General features: G+C 50.6%; 7 protein-coding genes across 7 annotated transcripts; all 7 read right to left on the reverse strand.

Moving 5' to 3' along the window:
• Nucleotide 1: 1 nt before the first annotated feature.
• AtWU_02395 (putative sister chromatid cohesion protein Dcc1) lies at nt 2–1,400 on the reverse strand (the record flags this gene model as incomplete). The annotated part of the gene is made up of 4 exons (XM_035497509.1): nt 2–169; nt 220–386; nt 458–1,197; nt 1,282–1,400. The coding sequence occupies 4 exons, from the start codon at nt 1,398–1,400 to the stop codon at nt 2–4; spliced, it is 1,194 nt and encodes a 397-aa protein (XP_035353402.1).
• Nucleotides 1,401–2,023: 623 nt separating this feature from the next.
• On the reverse strand, nt 2,024–3,763 carry AtWU_02396 (ANP1/MMN9/VAN1 family protein; the record flags this gene model as incomplete). The annotated part of the gene is made up of 4 exons (XM_035497510.1): nt 2,024–2,422; nt 2,473–2,792; nt 2,842–3,524; nt 3,675–3,763. 4 exons carry the CDS (start codon nt 3,761–3,763, stop codon nt 2,024–2,026), a joined length of 1,491 nt encoding a protein of 496 aa, XP_035353403.1.
• A 679-nt stretch (nt 3,764–4,442) lies between these two features.
• AtWU_02397 (glycosyltransferase family protein) lies at nt 4,443–5,540 on the reverse strand (the record flags this gene model as incomplete). The annotated part of the gene is made up of 2 exons (XM_035497511.1): nt 4,443–4,844; nt 4,905–5,540. The coding sequence occupies 2 exons, from the start codon at nt 5,538–5,540 to the stop codon at nt 4,443–4,445; spliced, it is 1,038 nt and encodes a 345-aa protein (XP_035353404.1).
• Nucleotides 5,541–8,911: 3,371 nt separating this feature from the next.
• Nucleotides 8,912–10,415, reverse strand: AtWU_02398 (2,3-butanediol dehydrogenase; the record flags this gene model as incomplete). Its single annotated transcript, XM_035497512.1, has 6 exons — nt 8,912–9,039; nt 9,123–9,608; nt 9,662–9,748; nt 9,800–10,048; nt 10,137–10,170; nt 10,329–10,415. The coding sequence occupies 6 exons, from the start codon at nt 10,413–10,415 to the stop codon at nt 8,912–8,914; spliced, it is 1,071 nt and encodes a 356-aa protein (XP_035353405.1).
• Nucleotides 10,416–10,858: 443 nt separating this feature from the next.
• Nucleotides 10,859–12,199, reverse strand: AtWU_02399 (putative cofactor for methionyl- and glutamyl-tRNA synthetases; the record flags this gene model as incomplete). The annotated part of the gene is made up of 1 exon (XM_035497513.1): nt 10,859–12,199. The coding sequence occupies one exon, from the start codon at nt 12,197–12,199 to the stop codon at nt 10,859–10,861; it is 1,341 nt and encodes a 446-aa protein (XP_035353406.1).
• Nucleotides 12,200–12,906: 707 nt separating this feature from the next.
• AtWU_02400 (pepsin-like aspartic protease) lies at nt 12,907–14,296 on the reverse strand (the record flags this gene model as incomplete). Its single annotated transcript, XM_035497514.1, has 3 exons — nt 12,907–13,037; nt 13,097–13,857; nt 13,914–14,296. The coding sequence occupies 3 exons, from the start codon at nt 14,294–14,296 to the stop codon at nt 12,907–12,909; spliced, it is 1,275 nt and encodes a 424-aa protein (XP_035353407.1).
• A 2,316-nt stretch (nt 14,297–16,612) lies between these two features.
• On the reverse strand, nt 16,613–17,708 carry nbp35 (Fe-S cluster-binding ATPase; the record flags this gene model as incomplete). The annotated part of the gene is made up of 2 exons (XM_035497515.1): nt 16,613–17,559; nt 17,624–17,708. 2 exons carry the CDS (start codon nt 17,706–17,708, stop codon nt 16,613–16,615), a joined length of 1,032 nt encoding a protein of 343 aa, XP_035353408.1.
• Nucleotides 17,709–19,645: the final 1,937 nt, after the last annotated feature.

Consider the following 19,645-nt stretch of genomic DNA (forward strand, 5'->3'; position numbering starts at 1 on the left):
CTCAACGCTTCTGTCGCTTCTGGTTTTTGAACAATTCATGCCAGTTTCTTGTCTTTTTCGCAGCGGTAGACGCACTAGCATCTGTCGAGAGATTCTTCTTTAGTTTCTGCCGATCTTCATCACTGACAAAGCAGACAGTCGTTGGATCAGGGAATCGATGCTTGTCCTCCTGTACACACTGTTAGAGTAGAGCAAGAAAGACGAAGATAAATATCCTACCGTAAGCTTCGAAAACGTAGCTTCCTCCCTCCAGCCTTCTGGCAGATGATCCTTCCAAGCGTTGAGAAATTCGCTACGTCCAACAGCAGCAGCCGCCGTAGGCGCCGCAGCCTCTAAATAGGTTTCACCAACCCATCGCACGCACCGCTCCTTATCAATACTAGCCCCTGCACCAGTAGATAAAAGAATCAGCTCCCGCCAGTCAAATCCACGCCTTCCGGGGGTACAGGAAACTTACACTTTAATTCCCCCTCCAACAACGACCCTTCATCACCAGTCTCACAAACCCTCCCTACAACCGCCTCAAACAACTCCCTCGGCCACTCACCCTCCCCATCTTCATCAAGCATCGACTTCCACAAATCCCCTACCAAGAATTGCGTCCCCAGATCAATGCCCTGCAACACAGCCCCCTCAACCACCCGCTTCCACACCCCAACCTTGGCCCTCGCCGTCGGCACCCACCCACGGCCCGTAGCAGGTAGCACAAACGCACAGATATCCTTCCAGGCCCTCGCACATTGCAGATTCGACACCGGAACATCAGCAAATAACTTCTCAACAATCTGCTTCCGGTCTGTAGAGTCTACCATCATCCCTCCGTCCCCCGTAGACATGGAAATGTCATCATTAGAGTCGTACTTTCCCAGCAACACCTCTAATATCGGGATAATGTTGAACCCCTCCTGCGGGGTGTGTAGTTCAAGCGTGGACCCGCACTTCGCGATCGCAGTCATTGTCTCCGAGAGGTTCAGGTCGGGGACGGGCTCGTCGTTTTCCTGTGTGGCGCCGATGACGGCGAGGTCACCGCGCTGGGTACCATCGTCGCTTGGGCGGAGGACATGCAGTGAGTTGGAGGACTGGACTTGGCGAATGCGGTAGGTTTGCGTTGGGGTGCAGAGGTTGATGTAATCGCGGGTGGTGTCGGTGGGAGCGTCGGTGGAATCTGTGGCGGGTGTGGGGGATTTGATTTCGAGGCTGTTAGTTCAATTGGTTAGTTCGGCGTTCCTTGAACTGGGTAGAAGAGGGGTAGAGATTGGCATCGAGTTGCTGTAGACGTACGTTGGAGGATTGTCGGAGGCAAGAAGTTCTGCGAGATCTGGTGGCAGTTCGAGTAATCGGAAGGCCTGTTGCGGGGCCGTGTGGGTGAAGAGGATGCTCTGGGCGGATTGTGTGGACATCTTTGACCTCAATGCCGTTCCAGGACAGAAGATAAGGACCTGTGGAAGGGTTGCAGTCGCTTAGATTATGTTCCCTTCCTGAGGATTGTAGATGTGCAGAGGAACATTCCGGGTGGGCTTCGGACGCGGTACGCGTGCTTTTCGAGATCGATGGATGCACGGGCCACCGCTTAATTTGCAAAGGGCACTTGCCATGTGCCTAGGGTGTGGGAATCAGAACGAATTTACATCTCACGGAATTTGGATGTGGAACATCGTTCGGAGCTGTTGTTTAGTTTAATATAGTAATTCATTGGTCTATGCTGTACATAATTAAAAGCTATCATCTCAGCCATAACAGAGATCAACAAGAATTATGTGTTTCTTGTGTGATCAAACAATCAAGTAGAAGCAAAGGAAAGGAAAGCCATGTCAAATATAGTCCCCAACACCATTTACACAGTACAGGAGCCCATCCAGAAACAGTAGTTCCAGTGAAAGAAAGGCGCCCTGTGGCCAGCACAGCGCTGTATGGTCAGTCTATAGTGAGGTTTCCAGCGCCGTTGTTCGAGAAAACTCCCTGACCCAATTCTTGTGGCTCGTTTCGACTATCACTGGACCTCGACGCTCCAAGCATCACTGCTCTATTGCTTCGCCTGTTTTCTTTCTTTTGTTGACTCTTCCTGTTTGATCGCGGCACTTCCCTGCTCTTTCGCAGCGGGCTGGGCCACGGGACCTTCTTCGCTGCCTTTGGTACTATCGGCATCCGATGATGACGAGTAGTCACTCGCCTGGCTCTTCCCTTCCTTGTCGATGGCTTCTTGTATAATCGCAGTATCGTCCTCCCACTGCGACTTGGCGTCCTTGAACAGCGTTTGAACCCGCTCAGCACGCTCAGCCTGTTCTTGTTCTTCTCTCTCACGCTCCAGTCGCTCCTGCTCCATTTCCTCCATATGCTGGAGGTCATCCACACTCGGCTCGTAAAGATGCCAAATCGTGTAGTGCGGAAGGCCAATGACTGAAAATCCCATCCGTCGCGCCATCTGTTTAAAGTTAGTATATTACATATAGAGTTACGAGCGTAAAGTCTCACCTTGCCGAAACCTTCAGTCTCGGCGTGCTTCTCGAAACTGAAGGCTGGGAAATGGACACCGGCCCGGAAGACACGGGCCTTTGCCAGAATACTGACACCTCCCACACCATCAAGCTCCATCTCCATATCAGGATCCCCGTACGGGTCACGCAGATATGCGAGGTGAGGTCTCCACGTTGCATACTCGGCATAACCCTCCACGATGACTGCATCCTCGTCCAGAGTTTCGGCAAGGGCCAGCGCGGTTTCGGATTCCTGCCAGGAGTTCAAATCGTACGGTTGTTCCCCACCTAGCCAATCCGGCAGGGGACGCCAAACATCTATTCTCAAGGTTAGAATGCAACAGCAGAGGTCGCGCGTAGTACTTACTCGGAACGATAACATCCTTGTCATGTCTCATAAGGTCCTCCAAAATCGTAGTCGGAGCCGTCAAGACATCTGCATCTCTCCAGTAGACCCAGCTATGCGTCGGACGCAGAGTCGCGCTAAGCAGCCAGTTCCGTGCCTGGGCCATCAACTTTCTGCGACTTGCCTGGGCGGCAAAACCGTGTCTACTCTCCACATCTTGTTGAACCTGTTGACCAAAATCCTTCTGAATAACCGAGATCTCTCCGAACGACATCTTCGGATCGGCGTCGTTCTGCAGATCATCCAGCATCGATGACAACATTTCCATCGTATCGTCTTCGGAATCCGAAACCAAGAATGCCAGATCTATAAGATTATGAGGGTATGTAAGGTTGCGAAGATGCGAAAAGAACATCGGCAGGTGAGACGCGGCGTCCCTCAAGGGTGTGCACATGAGTACCCGTTCTCCATGCTCCCAACCACTTCCACTGCCCTGCATCTTGGACAAGTCATAGTATCGAACTGTTTCTAACTGTAGATCTTCGGCGGAGGAAACAAGGCCAAGCGAGACTGCGGGGAGGAATAACGCTCGAAATGAAGGGAAAATGAGGATCAAAAGCAGCGTTGAAACGGCGGCAATGAGGCACAGTCGTTGAAGGAGCTGTCTTCGACGTCGCAAAGCCGGTTGTGGGCGCGGTTGAAAGCTAGTAAATCAATGTCAGTCAAAACATTCTCCTGCACAATGAATTTGATGACCGATATGCCAGACCACCGATTGGCCTTCAACGAGATCGATTTCATGTGAAGGTGGTGTTGGTATGCGATGATCTTCGACCGTTGCAGGGGCCACTTACCGGTGGGGAGAGATAGAAAAGGTGTTGTGGCTGGCTTTGCCGCGAGGATAGGCAGCATAGCCATTCGAGAAGGCGTGATGCCGATTCATCTCTCCTACAATTGCATGTAGCTAGGAAACAGGTCCTGAAGCAAAGAACCTCCGGGGCTCCTAGATCCCGGAGCGATGACCACCAGCTTCAAGAATCCCTGGAATGCGCTTACGGGGGGAGTAAGAAAACAACACCGACGTGGGCACGGGCGACGAAGAATGTTAGCGGATCGCAGATCCAGGAGATTAATAAAAAGGTACCGAAAAGGAGTCAAGGGACCGAACGAGCGTGAGAATTGAACAACGAAGTCTGACGGTAGCATTGATTGCGTCGACCGAACGTAGGCTCAAGGCGGCGACGAGCAAGAAGCGCCAAGCGTGGCCCGCCTTTCCGGGTCCAGATCCGAATCCGGCATCAGGCCTGCTACCGTTTGCAGCCATGCAACCTCCCTCTTGCTCGTCTCTCTCCTCTCTTACTCCACGTTTTTCTCGGTTCCATTATCTTCGGATCAGCTGCGGTGGTTATCCATCTTGATTGGCGGCTAATAGATCCTGTACAGTTCATTTTCTAAATACAGCAAATGTGGATTTTCATGTCCCAAAAACTCCTTATCTGCAAACCCAGGTTCAACCAAAGATTCGAAGTAACGCCCTAGAAATGCTCCTAATTTTGGGATAGCACCACGCAAAAGGCACAAAACAGAAGAGATGATGTCAGAAGTATTTCCAGGCTTGCCAACTAACGCGCAGTCAGCCGCGATACTCTTGATTGAGGCGAGCCCATGCCCTTGACGCCTATCTCGATCTGTCGCATGATCTTCTGCAGCAGCCCATCCATGCGCGGCACATCCCGCAAGGCCGGAATGACGGATGCGGCCTCGTATTCGCTATCCAAGATATAATATCGTTCCCTTCCCCAGTTCTCCACCGTCTCCTTCTGAAATGCGACTCTCGCAATAACTTTGGCTGGAACGCTAGCCTTGTTTATCGCACTCTTGGAAAACACCCGCAGGAATGGCCGGAGTCCAGACCGCGTCTGGTGTGCCATTCGGACCGATAACGGGGCATCGGTCGTTAGGTGGCTCTCTCCGGTCAAACCGCCGGGATCCATTGTGTATACATTGAGCGAGATGTTGCCCGTCTACCCCATTCGGCTTTTGTTAGTGGGGTACTTTTGGAACCGTAAGGAAGGACTACTCACAAGTACCAGACTTCGACGCAGGGCATACATGGCAGCGCTCATTAGCAACTTACTACTTCCGAAGCGACTGGTCGCTTCCTTGGCGCCAATTGGTGTTCCTGGCGGCTGGGTGACACTCTCCGGGTCTTCGCCGTCAAAATAGTCCAGGGATCCCTTGGATATGGAAGAGCACCCGATATTGATTACTCGAGCACCACCGTTCGGTGTACCGTCGCCTGCGCGGAAGGCCTCGAGCAGGCTCACGGTCAACAGGAACGGCGCGATGCAGTTGGTCTGGTAGACGGGATCGTACCCATCTCGTGTGACTTGATCGGTAACGTATGACGAAGTTGCGGCGGAGTTGATCAACAAGATCACGGGAGGGATCTCTTTACTTCGCACCCTCTCGACGGTGTATTGGGAAAAGCTCACGACGGAGTTAAAGCAGGCCAGGTCTGCCTTAACCACCTCGACGGAGCGGGGTCCAATGAGACGGATCCTGTCCGTCACATCCTTGACGCTGTCGGATCTGATATCGCGGGCCACTAGCAGCAAGTGAACAAAAGGCTGCGCTTTGGCAATCGAGACAGCTATCTCCGACCCGAGCAATCCATTCGCGCCGGTGATAATAGCGGTACCAACAAGTGGAGTACCCATGACGAAGGTTGGCCAGCACAACCAACAAGAAGTCCAAGAATAGATATCAACGGTAAGGGGGTAGTAGAGAAGTAGGTAACAAGAATAATAGCAATGTCAGCGTAGAGCCGAACTCAGCGCTATAACATGCTTAGGGCGCAAGAAAAAAGGTTCGAGAAGACAAGAACAAGAGAAACCCAAAATCGCAAACGACAGGCGACAGGGTCTCAGAAGTTTAAGAATCACGGAATCAGTCAGACAGACAGAGACAGACAAGATGATTAGTTCCCCTCTAAGCGATCAGCAAACAGGGTTCATTAGATAAATCCCGATCAGAGCATGATGGGGCACTTTTCGGCAAGTCAGTCTCCAGTAAGGTAAGGTAGGTCAAGGCAATCACCGACAGCCTTTCGCCTCAAATTACAGTAGCAGAAGTATTAGCAGTAACACAGCGACGATGATAATAATAATAGTAATAATAATAAATCAAAATGGAATAAAAACCCCAGGACTAACAAATTGCAGCAATTGCTGACCACCAGCAAAGCACAAAGGGGGCAAAATAAAAAATAAAAAAAAAAAAAAAGAAAAAGGAAAAGGAAAAAAGTCGTATACGAGTAAGAGGCCCAAGAGGAGAAAAGAAAAAAAAAATTAGTTTACTTGCACTCGATCCCCGTTCCCGAACCAAGGAAATCGACCAAGATCGAGGCGCCGGGAGCCGATGGGCTAATCGGGGGTTAGTTAGTTAGTCTAAGTAACTAGATTTAGAATGGATGGATTAGTTAGTTAGTTTTGAACGCCAGGCGGATAAGAGATGCTGCGCAGAGAAAAAAAAGAAGCGACAAGAACCAACCAGGCCGGAAGTTTGAAACCGTGGGTGGGGAGGGGAGGGAGGTAACTAGTAACTAAAGTAGAAAAGTAGTACTAATCTAGGATTGTTCTCCGTAGGACCATTGAAAGTGAGGATGGATTTTGGGGGGAGGGGGGATCCACAGGCTTGGGTTCTTCGGATTGAGAAAACCTGAAAGGAAAAGGAGATGATGGATGGATGGAGCTTGGACGATGGATACTTACTTACTTACTACGTAGTTGGTTAGCTGGTTAGGTAGTAGCAGTAGTCTAGTCTTAGGTTAATGGATACTTATGTGTGGTTATTAATAGATGGGAGGAGGAGTTTGGGTATGGTGTCAGTTAGGGTACCAGGTAATAATGTCAGGATTTATGCACTTATTATCATCGTCATTATAAGGTAGATGAAACATAGGTAGATACTTATTACACTAATTACTCTTCTATTACTTATGATCAGGCCATCTAATAATCATGATCAACACTCATTATTCCCGACAAACAAACTGTAACAGTCGTGAGTTAAAATTTGCAAGGATTTCATTCTCCAGTCCTTGCACTTTCCTCTCTGTTCCTTAAATTAGCACAGGTTGAAAGAAGGAAAGGCAAAAGGCAGGTCAGCGTAAGTGGAGGCGAGACATGCATACAGTCGACGGCAGCCACTGTTACGCCCCTTTATGCATGTAGAAGACATCGTTCCAATTCCATAGTCTTCCGCGTTACTGCTGGTTACTTGAACGGAGAGAGAACTTTGTATTCTTTTGACTCATCACCTCATCATCTTAGTATTTGAGTAACCAATTCATCAGCTAATAAACTGGACTAAGTGTGTGAATGAATAATCAATAAATTATTCTCCGATACAACATACTTGTGTACCACCTCTGTTCTCATCGTCGAAGAGTGACGTTCACATCGCCAACCCGACTATCCTATTAACAGCAACATGAATATTGAACAAGCACGGTTGGGATTCAAATAAAAAGAAAAGCACTCATGATAATTCAATTATCCCTGACCATAAGATCTCTTGGAGTAAAAATAATAAAAATAAAATAAAATTCACTACACTTTCATACTGCCATTCCATATCCCACAAGTACCTGTCCGTCCGTGCATCCAGACACATCGTATACCACTAACGACTACTAAGTACTTACTTCATACCATCTCGTAACAACCTTGCACCATTTGACGTGATTCCTCATACTACCGACGACTTACCCTTACCCCAAAGTGGCGCGATCGAACGCATGTTCCTTCTGCAGACTAGTATACACGCTAAGCCGGACTAAGTAGAAGTAACTAATGACCGGGATATGTCTGTTGTGCTTTGTGCTTTGTATTTGTATTTGGGACCGAAGGGAAGGACACGAAGAAAAAAAGGGTAAGCAGGGATTAAGGGTTTAAGTGCGCGTGATGATCGGATACTACATAGATGAGGATGAGTTGCGTTATCTCCGAGGCGAAGGGTGGGGAGATCTCGGAGGTAAGTAAGTCATTATTTCTACTACTTAGTAGCTTAATACATCAAAGGTGGGAGATTTGAATAGGGGACAATATTACTTAATTGTGCGATATGCTGTGTGTCTGTGTAGGGGGCAATGTTGGAGTGGCGACGAGGTCTAGACTACTGTAACTTTCTCCCCTTCAATTGCCGAAATTCCGATCATTGTTACTAACTACACACTAAGCTTACTAGATATTGGGATATATGACACCTCGATTCGACTAATTATTCTTCGGGAATAGGACGAACTGACATGGCCGGCCAGCATCTCCAATTGTCCAGAACGAACTGGCGTCGGGATGAACCATCCCCGCTGAATCAGGCGGAGTGGAGTCATCCAACCAACTCACTAGTTAAATAAACTAGTTGACATCTGACGGACGGGTTTGCCCGCTGGACGCTGCTCCTGCATCGAACTACTTGGGGATGGATGAGGTTATACGAGAAATCGACCCCGCCCCGGCAGAGTTGCGCGGGAATAGCACAGCTTGGCACCACCAGCCGTTCCGAAAGACTGGACAGCGTGCTGTCGTGGTTGCACTTGCCATCCCTGTTCAGTCTCTCGTATTCATTCCCACACACGTGTTGGATGTCAAAGGTAGGTACAGTAGCGTACATCCCCCGCCTCGCCTCGCCTCCTCTCCAGACACCTTCCTTCTTCCCATGGATACTGAGAGACAACACTACAGGGATCCATTCTACATCACGCACAATAGCTAGTGCCGTATTCCCCTTCCCCGGGCGGACCAGTCTACGACACGGAGTGCCCGGATTATAAAATGCCTTGGCATTGCTGACACGTCTGCTTCTGCTGGTCTCGGCATTGCAAGAAAACTGGCTGTGCTGCGCCTTCAAGAAGTACGCCAATCCTCGGGTGAGAGGGAAGATGTGCATGGTATGGATGTTGTCATGTATAACACGGGCTAAAATGCAAGTAACAACACACGTATCTGGATTTGGACCACGTCGTGCAACACACCGCCAGCCGCAGCTGATCAATACTCGTCCCACTCGCCCTGGATGTCTCGGACTTTCATGCCGAAATGTCCACCAAGATCTTGATCTGGTTGTCTCGGCCGTGAATTAAGGAATTGAAGCCTTTCTCGACGATGTCTTCCATGCGGATTTTACTGGTGATTAAGGCCCGAGGGTTGAGTTTGCCTGTGTTCAGTCAGCTTCGGTATAACGTGTGAATAGACAAGCATGGCTGGCATGTGTAGGTCATAATTCTGGCAGTCACGTACCTGACCACATAGCATCGATGACGGCCTCGAATTCTCCGTCTTCATATATCACCGACCCTACCACGTGCTTTTCGCCTAGTACCACGTCAAATGCATCGATTGCCGGCTTGTCGCTCCAGAGAGATAGAATCGCCATTGTGCCCCGTGCCCGGATCCCTTTCAAAGCGGTATCCAGTCCCGCTTGGACAGCAGAGCATTCAAATGCTATATCAGCTCCGGCATTGCCCGTCATCGCACGCACCGTGGCCACAACATCCTCTGTCCGGGGGTCAAGAACACGCGTAGCACCCAAAGAGCTGGCAAGCTCCCTCCGCTGCGACGCGACCTCCACGACGACAATGTCCTGTACGCCACGGGCCTTGAGAACCAGAATTGCAGCAAGCCCAATGGGTCCAGCACCCACCACCAGCGCCGTACGAGCATGAACATTCTGGATAGAAGACCGATTGACTGCATGCCATGCCACAGTCAACGGCTCAACCAGCGCTACACGATCAGTATCATGCCACATCTTTAACGGTAAAAAACGATCAACTCACCCCCAAGATCCAACTCAAACCCCACCGGCAATCTCACAGCCCTGTCCTCCTTGACAACAACATAATCCGACAGTCCCCCAGCACTACCTGCGCATAGTCAGCTAATCCCTCAAGAGAGGAGAGAAGAATGGGAAATACCACTAAACCCCACAAACCCCAAATTATCACAACAGTTCACCCAACCCCCCAGACAAGCCGCACACCCACCATCAAACAGATTCGGCTTAATAGCCACATTATCACCCACATGAAGACGAGTCACTCCCTCCCCTACTTCTATAATGATGCCGCTGAACTCGTGACCTAGTGTCACGGGAATCTTCTCCCCCGTAATGGGGTGCATAGTGCTCGGGATGGTCGACGGGCCGTGGAGGTATTCGTGGATGTCTAATCAGTCTACTATTAGCCTGGCCTTGACTTTCTGCTCGTAGCATATATCAGAGATAGGTTTAGTGGGGAGGAGATGTGTTCGTACCACTACCGCATATACCCACAAAAGCAGGTCGGATCTAATCAATATTATATCATAGTATATCAGTATATCATATCGTAGCAGTAAGATAGTAAAAGATTCAACCGAGGACCAACACAATCACAAGGTTAGAATAATATAATACTCAAAATAACCTGCTAGGAACTGAAATAAGAATAAGATATTCATACGAACCTTCACCTCACCCACCCCGCACGACCCGGGTTCCTGGATCTCCTCGACTCGGATATCGCCTTGGCCGTGGTATCGGACTGCTCGCATGGTTATATTAGATCCTTATTATATGGCAATGTATGTCACTTCGGAGAGTAGTTCTGGCAATAATGGTATGTATGTAATATACTAAGGTTGATTTTGGCAAGGAAGATGGATGAGAAACAAGAATGGTCCTGAAGGTGGTCAAGTTTGATGATTATGTTCCGGTAGCGGGAGATTTCCGCGATGTTTGGGTACGTTCTGGGAGGGGGTGTGAACGGTAAACTTGGCAGGTATTGTTGTGAGGGGTAGATTTACTCAAGGTGAGGAGAAATGTGAAATAAGGTGGTTTAGTATCAATAATTCATTCCCATTCCTCGTCTAACTTGCAATGGCGCTATCAATCATAACTAACTATTTACGTTTTTGTTTAGAGCAGCCCCCTCTTTTTTTTTTCTTCAGATTCAAAATGCCTTTTATATCTGCCCCCCTCCGAATCAATTAATCCCTTACCGGACAGCCGCACCCTTCAGGGTCTTGACTGTGCAAAGTCCACCGGACTGCGTCTTCAGCTTACCCAGAGCGGGCTTGTTCTCCTGGCCCTGCACGGCCGGAACGGCGCTCATATCAAAGGCAACCTCGAGGGCATCGGTGGTGGTGAATCCAGGCTGGTAGGTCTCCCAGACCTTCTTCTTAGGGTTGAGAACCTTCTCGGGCTCACCCTCGGTCCAGCCCTCGAAGCACACGCGCTCACCGGCAGGGGCATCGGCAGGAGGCGAAACGAGCTCGACGGGTCCAGCGTGCGAGTCCTCGCCCTCAGCCACGCGGGGAGAGGCGGCCAAGACCATGGCGCAGGACTTGATACCACGCATGGTGACGGGCTTCAGGTTGCAGACGGCGACGATCTTGCGGTTCTGCATCTCCTCCAGGGGAATCAGACCGTTCAGACCAGAGCACACAGTGCGGACGGTCTTGCCGGTGGCCTCATCCAGAGAGGTGTTCTCGGTGCCCGGGGCGTCACCGCAGTCGATGGTCGAGACGTAGAGGGAGTCGGCGTTGGGGTGGTTGACGGCACGAAGAATGTGACCGACACGGAGGTCAATGACGGAGGGAGACGGGGGAGCAGCAGGGGCGGGCGCAGCCTTGGCCGGCTTCTCCTTCTTTTCCTTCTTCTCCTTCTTGGGCTTGCCCTCGGGCTTAGCAGCAGCGGCGGCGTCACCCTTAGCACCGTCGGCCTTGGCCGCAGCCTCGGGCTTGCCCTGTCCGACAACGAGGGGCTTGCCAGCAGCCTCGGCGGGCTTCTGGGCAGCGGCCTTCTCCTTCTTCTTGCGCTCCTTCTCCTCCTTGGGGTCGACGGGCTTGGGCACGAAGCGGACGTCGTTCACGTCAATGGTGACCTTCTCCTCGTCGGGGATCTGGAGAGCGAAAATGCGGCTGTTCTGGACGAAGTCCACGTGACGGACGATGTGGTGGTAGCCCTGCTCACCGGTACGCTCCTCGGGGGTCCATTTCTCGACGAGAGGAGCGACGAGAGCGTAGACGGCAATATCAGCCACGGAGGGCTTCGCACCGAGCAGGGTTGTGCGGGTGGCGAGGTGAGAGTTCAGCTGGGCGAGGATGGTCGAGACGACGGGCTTGTCATCCTTGCTGAGAGCGGTCTGCAGACCGGAGATGGTGGCCAGCCATTGCTTGACGTCGGCCTCTTCGGCGACGGAAAAGCTAGTCTGCGGGAAGATTTTGGGGGTGGCCGTGTGAAGGTCGGGCTCCGTGGCGTCGGGGGAGATGGCGGTAGGGTAGGAGCGGTAGAGGAGGGAAAGGAGGGAGGACTCGGGGGCAGAGTTGATGGCCATTTTTGCGAATGGGCGACCGGCAGGCTGGAGGAAGAGGAGGAGGGACGACGAGGTGGTGAACGAAAGAGGAGGGGCAGGATTGAATCCTACGCAGTCACGGTGATTCAGCGGTCGAGCGAACCGCGGGGTTCTTCTGCTGGCGACCCGCAGAAGTGCCCCCGTTGGCCTGAGGAGCGTCACCTTGGTCGCTGCTAACACAAGATCCCTAACTGAAAGGGATCTTGTTTATTGGGTGAATTAAGGGATTTATATTAGATGATTCTTCTTTACAAGTTGAGTGATAATGCTAGCGACCAATTGAGAAGCACTCGGACTCTCTGCATTCACGGTCATTATTTTTTTCTTTCCTTTTTCCCCCTTCTCCCTTTCCGGGCTGATCGCCCAAAACCGTTTAGGGCTGTTGGCTTACTCAGCACTGCAAGTGCTTCTGATCTACGACATAGTTATAATTATCTGCAACAAACACCCTCTACCTCTTCTGAACAACTATTTCAGCAATGGCTCTATTTTCTCTGGCCGATATGGCATATTAATCTTGCTTCAATATGTAACATGAATTGTAACTACAGCCACGCGACTCCCGCCTTGACTCGCAGACCCAAGGCAAAGCAATGCGCGTGAGTAACTGTCCATCCATCTGCCCACGTAGGATACAGTCCAAATCTCAACCGATATTATTACTCGCGGGGGAAGTACAGAAAAGGAAACTAGTTCTTGGGGGAGGCAACACCAAGAGAGGGTCCACGCATGTCAAAGACGACAAAGAAGGCCTTCAGGAACGTGTCGCCCAGAATCTGCAGCGAGGTCTTGCCGTTGGATTGAATGCCGCCAAAGCACACTAACCAGCAATATCAGTCAATCATGTTCATTCAAGTATATTCAGTGAGGGAAACTTACAGGCCTGTCCGGTGGTGGTGTTGGTGCCAACCTTGGAGAAGTTGATCAGGTTGCCGGGGATCGTGGCCAGGCTCGACTCGCCGAGAACCAGGGAGAAGCTGGGGAGAGTGGTGTTACAGGGGTAGATGTAACCACCGGCACTGCCCACGTAGACCGAGTTGGGAACTTGCGCGTAGTAGGCAGTAACCACGTCGTCATCCAACAGCATAAGGGAGGTTCCGGTGTCCGCGATTGAGGTGTTCACGTTTCCAATGTCCTTCAGCTCTCCGTCTGCCACGGAAAACTTAGGGGTGGAGAACTGCCAGTATCCGTTCGATGAGTCCACGCTGACGTTGGCAATGTTGCCCTGGTACTTGTTCTTGTCGATCGTGCCAAACTCGTACTCGCCCACTCCGTCGGACTTGAGCGAGGCGGTCATGACGGGCTCGTCCAGACTGGATGCGACATTGGCGAAGAACGTCTTTTGCGCCTCCGGCTTGATGGTGTTGATGGAGGAAAAGCCCAACCCGACCAGGCCGTTGGAGTTCGTGTCGTCGATGAATGACTGGGATACCTTGTTGGGAACACCGAAGGCTTGCTCGTCGACAACGGCGCCGCCAATGTTGACGGTATCCGTTCCGACAGGGCCAGAGGCGTACGAGTCGTCACCATACGAGACATCGAAGGTGTATCCGTCCATCTTCTTGAAGGTCGAGGAGTTTGAAGGGTTGTACTCTGTGTGTCCCGTCAAGGTTTCATTGAGATTCGTATCAAGCACCCAACTGTAGTATGACGTTAATCATCGTACCAAAAAGTGAACAGCTGCAGTAAGACTTACAAGTCAGAAGAACCAGTGTCAAAGGTCATGACGACCTTCTGGCCGCCGATGAGCACAGGCGAAACGAACTCGGCATCGCTCTCAACCGAAGTAGCACTGACAGCGCCAGTCTGATCAGGCTCCGAAACCTCGCTTCCAGCAGCAGCATGGCTTGTGGTAATGGGCTTAAAGTCTGCCAGATCAATGTTGAAACTGCTGGGAGCTATTCCATACTTCCGGTATGCTTTGCGGAGAGCAGCGGGCCCATGCAGAGCACCGGTTCCACGACGGGCCCGTTCAACCTTGAAAGAGCGTGCTTTATGCTGGTTTGATGGACCGTGGGGTAAAGAGAGGACGCCGTAGCTGAAGCAAATGGCAACAACGAGAGACTGGAGGAGCTGCATGGTGGCTCACTCTGGATATGATGTCGACGGGCGGACTATAAAAAAAAGAGGGGATAGGGCCCGACAAGTTTCAGAACAAAACAATTCGAAAACAAAGAACGTATTAAGTAGTTTGAGAATTGAGAAATAGTATCCTTTCCAGAAGGATTGAGTTTTTAAAAAGGGGAAGCAGTATGGGGGCCAAAGTCCTGACTTAGCCTGGTATACTGTGATGTTACGAGGCTGAGTGAACCAACTGGCGGAGCAACGAACAGACCAGACCAAGAGAGAGAGAGAGAAAGTAGTAGCGCTCAGCCCAACAAAGCCCAGCAGATGAGAAAGAAAATGACAGCGGGAACAGAAATGAAAGAACACTAAGGTTAACGAACTAGAAGAGAAATGTAAACAAAAAGGGGAAAGAAGTGCAGTCTATAAAAGGGCAGCAAGTCGAAAAGGAAAAAGTTCGGAGAGGCATTATTCACCGTCGAGCGACTTTTAGCAGGCCCTACTATAGTTGATTCGCCCAAGACACCAAGACTTTTGCACTCTACATCGATCCACCCAGCACGGAGGCTGGAGGGGTGGCATTGTTCCAACTAGCTGGACCAGTCTGGTCCCAAAAGCCCAGCGGTGGAATCATCAACCAATCCTGGATGATCCAGGCCCAGTTAGCCTGGATTCACGGGAGAAAACCCAGGAGAAATCCATCTTCATTTGCCTGACACTGGCGGGGAGTGGGAGGAGAAAGAAAGTGGGTTCAACTTGGATCTTCCGCTTGTGCTGCTGCAGAAAACTCTATATTTTCTTCTGTTCACAGCAGCAGAGAGCGCATGGGACATGAGGAACCTGCCTTTGACAGGCGACTGGCCTCTATTCCTTGACAGCGACCGGGGCGAGCGAGTCCCTGAGTGGCTCCTGGTGAAACAGCCTAACCGCCAGGGCCAGGGGTCACCGGCCAATCACCAGTGAAAAACATCATGAAACACCAGCGTGCCTCGAAAGCGGTTCCGTGGATAAACTTTGAGTTAGGCGTGTTACAAAGTCCAGCGTGGGACGCCGGCTTTTTCCCACCGTCTGCCCTGCCATTGAGCCACTCGGCATTAATGTTCAGGCACCAGCAGCAGTGCACAAGGTACGCTGCATCGGCGTGGCTCCAGTCCACATAAGAATCTCGAATCCCGAGTACGTCAATGGACGAGTCATGCATGCGTGGCTAAACATTTCGCAATTGTGCACACGTACACAGTAGTAGATCGATCTGAACAGCAGGATTCTTACTCAGCCCTGGAAAGCCGCGTACGTAGGCAGTCGAGTTTTTTGGTAGTGTTCATCATTGCCCAAGAGAAGTTCAAGAAATTGAACGAATGGATGTCCGACAACACAGTTGGGAGATAGACTTTCTGTTTGCCCAGCGGTTGCTAGTTTCTTGGTTAACCCGTTAACCTGCCATGCAAAGAAAGCGTGACACAAGACAATCTATCTAATCGGCTACTCCGGGGGAAGGCTGATCTTGAACCTATCTAGGTAGTAGCAGCAATAATTCTGTATGTTTAGAAATGCTACTTATCTTTCTCGGCATTATCGAAGGCCTCATCAAGATCCAATCACACTAAAGACAAGAGTAGCACCCTGAATGTTCAACCTCGGGCCAACCCCCCGTTGCGGATCTTCATCAGCGGATTTCCGTCTCCCTCAAACAGAGCCAAGCAAACGGTGAGATGGAAATGGTCCGATGGATGGCTCGGCGGGGATTCACCTTTGCAATCTGCCAAGCACCCTTTTTCAGACCCCTTCTTTTCACTTGGCGGGCGGTCCGGCAGTTTCTAGTCGCCAAGCTGTCCAGCAAGTAAATATGACTGATGGAATGGGTGAAATTCATTATCATGTTACATAGTACCCTTCATGTTTGTATCTCGTTTCTATCTATAGGATCGACAGCAGCAAACTCCTTCGCTTTGGTCTAGGGCTTAGTGAGCACTAATAACGTAAGTCGGTAGTTGGTTATTAACTGCTAGTAAATTGCAGTAAACACACGAACTCCTGTCCATGAACACGGGTTCTTTCTCCCCCGCGCAGCCCCCAAGCTAGGTGTATCTCGCCCCCAATGGTGTAAGCGAAAACTACGAAGAGTGCCTTGGGGCAGTACGAAATTAGTAAAGAAAAGGAGAAGCGATGGGAAAGATCGAGCAGGAAACAAAGAACGGTTTAAAGATCTGGTATCTAAATGACTTCTTGGTCAAAAATGCCCGAAACACCCACAAATGAAAAGACCTCGGCTTGCTATCCCAATGCTGAACGCCCGTGAAATCAGATCTAACATCATATATATGATAAGAATCACTCCGCCACATCTTCCGGTAAAACGTCGTTGGGATCCTCTCCAATCATCCCAGCAACCGAGCGGACAACTTGCTTGATCGCAATCGATGCTGGACTGTCGGGATAATGATCCACGAAGCTCTCACCATAATCACATGCCATTCCCACCCGCGGGTCAAGAGGCACAGCGCCCAAGAAAGGAATGCCCATCTTCTTGGCGAGTCGCTTTCCGCCCCCGGTGGTAGCCCGGAAGATCTGGGTCTTAGTGTTGCACGACCCGCACACAAAGCCAGACATGTTTTCGACTAGCCCCAGGATGCGAATGCCTGCCTTGCGGCAAAAGTCAATTTCCTTCCTGACGTCGAGCAACGAGACCTCCTGCGGGGTGGTGACAACCACTGCGCCATCCACACCGGATTCCTTAAGAAGAGAGTTGACGGACAGATGCTCGTCCGATGTCCCTGGAGGTGTGTCGATGACCAAGTAATCCATCTCACCCCAATCCACGTCCTTCAGGAACTGTTTAATGAGTCCGTTCTTCTTCGGCCCTCTCCAAATCACCGCATCATCACGATTGGGCAGCATGAACTGCACGCTCATCGCGGCTAGATTGTCCGTCACCCACACCGGACTCCAGCCTGCATTGCTCACGTGGATGGTCTCCGCCTCGACGCCCATCATTTTTGGTATCGACGGCCCACAGATATCTGTATCCATTACACCCACGGTCGATTCGGGGTTTGCGGCGAATGCGTGTGAGAGTAAAGAGGTGAATGTAGATTTTCCAACGCCGCCTTTGCCAGAAAGTACGAGGATTTTGTGTCGTATTTGCGATAGTCGCTCGGTGATGATGGGGATATCGGGATCGGGGCCTTTGGGCGCAGATGCGCAAATCGATTGATTGGGACACCCCGCACAGGCATCGCCTTTGCCTGCTTGTTCAGACTCGGGTCCAGGGCAATGCTCTTCTCAAATATTAGTATACTGATCATATGCTAGACAAATATGCCTGCTTCATATCAAACATACCTGGCTCGGGAGCCACCAGATTCGGGGCCATCTTCGACCGCGCCTCGAGATAGGCCGCGGTCGGCTCCTCGAGAGAAGGTGCCATCTGGAATTTCAATCTCTGATATATACTCTTCTGGTCTGCTACTCAATGAGAGCACGGCAGATACTGAAGGATCAGTCACCAAAAAGATGTTGTTGTGTGTGATAAAAGCTGAATGCAGTTCTGACAAGAAAAGTGGCGGCGTGACCGCGGGCGGGATGCTTGATAAGCAACACATGACAAACGCTGCAGTGGCGATTGGCGCGGGGTTCGTTTCGATCGCAGCGGTGTCGGAGAGAGCGGCGATAAGATCCATTGCTTGCTAGTACCCATGCCAGGAACAAATCTCATAGCAAACAAGCTCTTTGCATAATCTTAGAACTAAGCTGTGTATGGAAAAATTATCCTATCGCATCGGTAAATTTTTGAATGTATGTTTGGGACCAATACACCAATCCTAGTGAGCATGGATGTTATGCTTCCAATCAACCTTTCGACTCGAAGCGACAATCTCCCATACTGCTAGTTCAGTGAGACACTATCTGCAGTATAGAGGGTCAATGTATATGCAGTAGACTATAAACATCCCTATGCTTGTCGAAATTGGCAAATGACGTTGACCCATACTATTCAGATGCCAGACAGACGCTGGCTCTACTCTTTCTAACTTTATGGCAAGTTCGCCGACTCGCAGTCAGAAGGGATGCCAACCAGACAGGCCGACACGAGAGGGGCAGCCTGGTTTCAATCTGCTGTCGGGAGGGGTAACGCGGAAAATTCATGCAGTGTCAGAACTTTAACGAGGTTCAACAATGCCCACAACCCGGTTGCGTAATGATATAAAATTATCCCTATTGATCCAGGACCAGGTTCTCACATGTGGGTAAGAGCATCCTCAAAATGACATTGCCCACATGAAGCATGCGCATGCATAGTTGGGTAGGACAGTATTAAAATACACCCGCAATATTCTGCTATAAAGCGGGTAACTTTCTATGCGAGCCAGAATGTCACCATATGTGCGTTGAAAGGAGGATTAACACCTCGCGTAGTCCCGTCAATCAGTTTCTATCCTGGGATAGTCAGAAGACGGCAGTACTGCAAGAATTCTCTAAGATGAGGGGAAGAGATGCATCTCTCGTGGAGCCAATGTCGTTCGGAATGAGTGCGTTGGCCATAGGGAGTGCTCATTGTCCGCATGCGCCACCAGGTACAGATTTAGTTGCATCGACCTTGGTTTCAATCAAGGTACACACCATCCTGGGTATTCATGATATTCTATTGATGGAAAGAATCAATTGATTCAATATCCAATGGGTCCGTGATCAATGAGCAGGCGCAGTTGCCGCCATTAGAAATCTATGTCCAATACCAAAGTGTGCATGAAATGGCCCGGAATGCCTGGAGCGAGGGAGGGCAGCTGCTTCCCGAAAGCCAGTTTCTAGGATGTGGCTGCATCATTAACGGGCCAGCAGCCAGCAGGTGCAGACTGGAATGATGCGGTAGTCCACATATGTTTGTGATCGACGATATCTGGTGTGGGAAAGAGGTTTACTACCCTTTATTCCGAATCGTGAACCAAGGACCAGAATCTGGTAGTGCGCAGCGATCCAATCTGCGGTGGGTAAAAGTGGGCAGGCCGTCGGACCCTGGGATGTTGAGATCCATTACTTCTCTTCCATTCCAGCCCATTCTTCCCAAGAAAGCGTGCCGGGCAAGCGTCATAACTGGCGTCAGTAGGACTGCTTGTGAGTTCGGGTCTTTCCCCAGGCAGTGCACGGGGGCCCACACTTAAGCAGTGCTAACCGACAAAAGTGGGCACTTGGGGAGGAGATGTCGCTGCTGTCTCATATTGCTCGCTAGTCCTAACCCCAACGCTTTGCCAGAATAAATACGTGGACAGACCTCTGGCTTTCCCCTTTGCTGGTTACACTCAACCATTAAGCATTTAGACCTTGGTTGTGTGCTGTTTACGCTTCACCTCTTGGACACCATTCCCA

Source organism: Aspergillus tubingensis (assembly GCF_013340325.1).
Source record: "Aspergillus tubingensis WU-2223L DNA, scaffold_3, whole genome shotgun sequence".
NCBI lineage: Eukaryota > Fungi > Ascomycota > Eurotiomycetes > Eurotiales > Aspergillaceae > Aspergillus > Aspergillus tubingensis.